At 64.7% G+C, this 3959-nt stretch overlaps 3 protein-coding genes across 3 annotated transcripts in view, besides 2 other annotated features; all 3 read left to right on the top strand.

Moving 5' to 3' along the window:
- Window positions 1-490: 490 nt before the first annotated feature.
- On the top strand, window positions 491-2101 carry TraAM80_09582 (uncharacterized protein; the record flags this gene model as incomplete). Its single annotated transcript, XM_029386257.1, has 1 exon — window positions 491-2101. The coding sequence occupies one exon, from the start codon at window positions 491-493 to the stop codon at window positions 2099-2101; it is 1611 nt and encodes a 536-aa protein (XP_029233881.1).
- Window positions 2102-2276: 175 nt separating this feature from the next.
- Window positions 2277-2312: a microsatellite.
- Window positions 2313-2552: 240 nt separating this feature from the next.
- On the top strand, window positions 2553-3161 carry TraAM80_09583 (uncharacterized protein; the record flags this gene model as incomplete). Its single annotated transcript, XM_029386258.1, has 1 exon — window positions 2553-3161. The coding sequence occupies one exon, from the start codon at window positions 2553-2555 to the stop codon at window positions 3159-3161; it is 609 nt and encodes a 202-aa protein (XP_029233882.1).
- Window positions 3162-3211: 50 nt separating this feature from the next.
- Window positions 3212-3293: a microsatellite.
- A 479-nt stretch (window positions 3294-3772) lies between these two features.
- Window positions 3773-3959, top strand: part of TraAM80_09584 (glycerate kinase) — a gene marked incomplete at both ends in the record, with an annotated part of 426 nt that continues 239 nt past the window's right edge. The window contains one exon of the mRNA XM_029386259.1: window positions 3773-3959. This exon is cut by the window's right edge and continues 239 nt beyond it. Coding sequence (XP_029233883.1) covers window positions 3773-3959 — 187 coding nt within the window.

Raw genomic sequence — 3959 nt, forward strand, 5'->3', positions numbered from 1 at the left:
ACGCTTTGCGGGCGCGGCAGTGCGGGGACCGGGCCACCATTTGTCTTTCCTAGACGTCGTCATAACGCCGACCATTCTAAGGGACGGTAACTTCTAAGGACTTGAACAAGAATCAAGAAAACAAAACGCTGTGTGGATTCCATTTTAATTTTAAATGATTAATAAGAAAAACGTGGATTGCATCAAGATGTGTTGGGCGCGCTGTCGCTAGGATTTTTTTTTTTAATTTTTGTGTTTTCCACATACGTACGCTGTTGTGGCAGCTCCTTGAACAGATCTGTAGCTGCCACTGTGCGTGCGTGGCGTGTGGCGTGTCTTTCTCACTCTCTTGGCATCGCAGTGTGTTGGTTTCCCGTTGGCGCATTCGGGCTGTTGCTGCCGCACTCGTACAGTTTCTTTTGTCTTTGTCCCTTGCCTTGTTTTTGCGTAGTTGTCGTGCAGGCTTGGCGGTGGGCCGCGGCTGCCGGAGACCTGTGAGGGCGGTCCGTGCATGCGGTGCGTGTGTTATTTGCTTTTGCGTCGTGTGTGGGCGAGGCCGTGCGCCGTCGGGGGTGCTGCGACGTCCGGGACGTCCGGTGGGGAGTGGCGCCGCTCCGCGTCTGTTGCGTCGGCGAGGGGCGGTGTGCACCGGCGGTGTGGCGGCTCTTGCGTGCGTCCGGTGTCAGCGGCAGGCCTCCGCAGGGAAGTTGTGTTGACCCCGGCGACGCTGTTGAGGCGTCTGGAGGCCGTTTTCCCTCCGGCCCCGCTCGCGACAGCCCCTCCAAAGGGAGCGACGTGCCGCGGTGGGCTGTCGGAGGCTGACGAGGAGCGCCCACCGGTGTTCTCGGGGGGTTTGGCGGGTGTACCTGGGGGTGTGCGGGCGTGTTGTCACCCGGTGCCGTGGGAGCGTGTCGTGCTTCGCCGCGTTGGGCAGGCGCCGGCGTGCGACGTGGGCCGTCAACACTTACCGGTGCTGCTGCACACCGCGGCGGCGGTGTACGATGTGCTGGTTCCTGCCCCCTTTCTTTTTTTGCCCGGTGCGGCGTGCGTGGATGCGGGCGATGCCGCTGATGCGACGTGCCTGCGCCCTTGCCGCGACCGCACGTTGCTCTCCCTCAAGCGACGCCGTGGCGCCGAAGTGCGCTCTGTGTGGTGCCAGCGGGTGGGTGTGCTGCACCACATTCCGGGGCTGCCCGACCCGTCTGCGCCGGCGTTGACGTTGCGTGAGTACGTGGATTTCATGCAACTTTTCTCACAGCCAGTGGAGGGAGGGCCAGCGCAGTGCATGGCGGCATGTGGACTGAACAACCGCGACGCGGTGGATCACGGCGTCAGGCGGCGACTCGGGGATGCCAAGCGGGACGGCACGCATGGGCGGTGCGGGCCGGGTGCGGAGTGCCCCGCGCTCAACGGTGGCGTGGGTGTGTGGATCGTCGACCCCTGGCGTGGGAGTGTCTTCTTCGCCGTGCGGTACCGCGTGGGTGCGGAGCACTACGAGTGGGTGCGGCGCCCGCAGCACGCCTTCAGCCAGGGGGGCCGCTCTGCTCCTGCCGGTGCTGCGACGAGTGCGCCCCCCGAGGCAAAAGTTGTCTTCTCGTCAGGTGTGCGGAAGGGCCCAGGGGCGTCTTCCTTTGCCTGGGCGAGGGCGTCGGTGCGGCAGGCGATGCTGGAGCCCTCGACGTCGCACGCGCGCAGCACGCCGGCGTCACAGCAGCCAACGCGGCAGGGGAAGCGGAGGGAGGAGGACGTGCTGTCGACGGTTTTGTATTACTGCGTTGCCGGGGCGGCGCTTACGGCGGCGGAAAGGGCTGCCTTTTTGGCGCAGCTGTTGGGGGAGGCCGGCGCGAGGGATGCGCTGCGGTTCGGCGGGGCACACTCCTCTTTACCGTCGGTGCAGCGTGTCTGCTCTCCATGGCGTGGCGGTGCGCGTGCTCGACGGGGCCGGCGGGGTGTGGGGGCGAGGGAGGAGAAAGGCCGGGGCGGCGACGGCGTGGCGCGGCTGGCGAAGGTGTGGTCCCCGCTTCCGCGATCGGCGCGTCCGCTGCGTGGCCGGCAGGTCCTGGCAGACGCCGCCGCGCTTGCGGAAGCAATGAAATACGGCGTGCTGCACCTCCTGCTGTGACTCCCGCCCGTCTTCTCTTCCCGTGGATCTGCTTGGGCTGTATGCCCAATGCCGCCCGGCCGGGTCTCACGTTTTATTTCGTTACATGTTGGCTGCCACGCTTGTTTGGCATGGGCGGCGAAAAAGACCCTCCGAGGAACTTCTTTTTTATTTTTATTTTTTATTTGCCCAGAACTTCTTTTCCTTTTCTATTTTTTGTTTTGCTGTTTCTGGGGGTTTCTTCGGGGCTCTCACGCGTGCCCCCCCCACCCTGAGTGGCAGACGAGTCTCCATGCCTGGCCTCCGGAGAAGCGGGGAAGCGTCGCCGCCGGTGCCAGCGGCCGATGCGTGTTGTCTTTTCTGTTTGGTTTCTGCGTTTGTGTGACCTCTTCCTCCTTTTGGCTCGTTTTCCCACGCACCGGCGTGTGCAAGCATGCGTTGGGTGCGCTCAAGCAAACGTCTGCCGTGTTAGATGGTGAAGAGTTCCGGCGGCGTGCAGCCCCGGTTGTTGAAACGGACGGGTGCGGGAGCCCACGCCGCCTCTCCTGCGGGGCACAGCGGCTCTCGTGGGAATAGTGTTGGGGTCGTCGGTAGAACCGCAGGGGCGGAGGCCTTGCCAGGCGTGGGCGCGAGAGACACGCCGCAGCGGGAGTCGCGGCTGCAGCGGAAGGCAAAGAAGGAGGGACAGCCGTTGACCGCGAAGCAGGACGCGAGCAGCAGCGGCAGGAGGATGCACAGAGGCGCACGTGGTGGCCAGCACGGGGGAGCGGCAAGGGCGACGACGATCGTACGTGACGGGCAGCGCCCTGCACGCCGGTCTGCTGGCGGTGGCCGGAAGCAGGAGCAACACCGCCAGCTCGCCGCGAAGCTTGTGGCCCGTGAACGGCACCCGAGCCGGAGGACGGCGGCGGAGGCGAGGATGGAGACGGCGAAGGCGGAGCTCGCGCTGTTTGACCAGGTGCTGCAGGCTCCCTCGTTTGTGGAGAACCCGTTTGCCGCCATTGAGGGGCATCTGAACGAGGCCATGACGTGCCTGCAGCCGCAGACCCCCGACGTGGGGCGCCGCTGCGTGAAGGAGTAGGCCCGCTGCAGTGCGGGGTGGGAGGCGGTGCGGTTGAGTGCGGTATGCACCGGGGCGTGCGAACGGCGGCGGCGGCAGCGGTGGTTGTGGTGGTGGTGCGCGTGTGGCGGGCGTGGGGCCCGGGCGGCTGCGATGGCCAGGCAGATGAAGGGGGCTTTTCTGCGAAACGAGTAACGGGGGCGGGCGGCAAGGAGAACACGCGACGCCGTCCTTCGTGGATGGTGCCCGTTCCCTCTGCATGCCGCTGTCCTTTCTTTTTTTCTTTTGCGCGGGGGAAGCCAAACAACCTTCTTGCATCGGGCGGACCCCTCCCCCCGCGCGTCTCCCCCCGCGCGTCTCCCTGCATGCTGCCTCTCCACGATTTCTGTTTGTCTCTGCTTCCCTCGCCTTCTCTATGTTTGTGTTCCGCGGGCGTGTGTCTCCCGGTATGCAGCTTCCACCACACCTTGACGCGTGTGTCTGTCATTGCCTTGCCCTCCTCCTGCGCCGATTCTCCTCTTTGCCTTCTCTTCCTGCCCTCTTGACGTGCTGGCGGCGACGGCGAATGACAACCCAGAGAGCAAGAACAGCCAGTAAATCCGAGGTGAGTACTCATTCGATAATTAATTCAAATGCCTTCTTCGACGACGCAGTATTCGTGGGAGCGCGTGCTGGCATGCTGTGACTCCTTTAAGGGGACGCTCACCGCGTGCGACGCCGGCCTTGCCATTGAGCGGGCGTTCCGCGGTGTCGAGAAGGGCGGTTCTGCCCGGGCGGATGTTGTGCACTGCCCCATGTCCGACGGTGGCGCCGGCCTGC

This window comes from Trypanosoma rangeli (genome assembly GCF_003719475.1).
Source record: "Trypanosoma rangeli strain AM80 chromosome Unknown Tra_15.4_contig_00624, whole genome shotgun sequence".
Lineage (NCBI taxonomy): Eukaryota > Euglenozoa > Kinetoplastea > Trypanosomatida > Trypanosomatidae > Trypanosoma > Trypanosoma rangeli.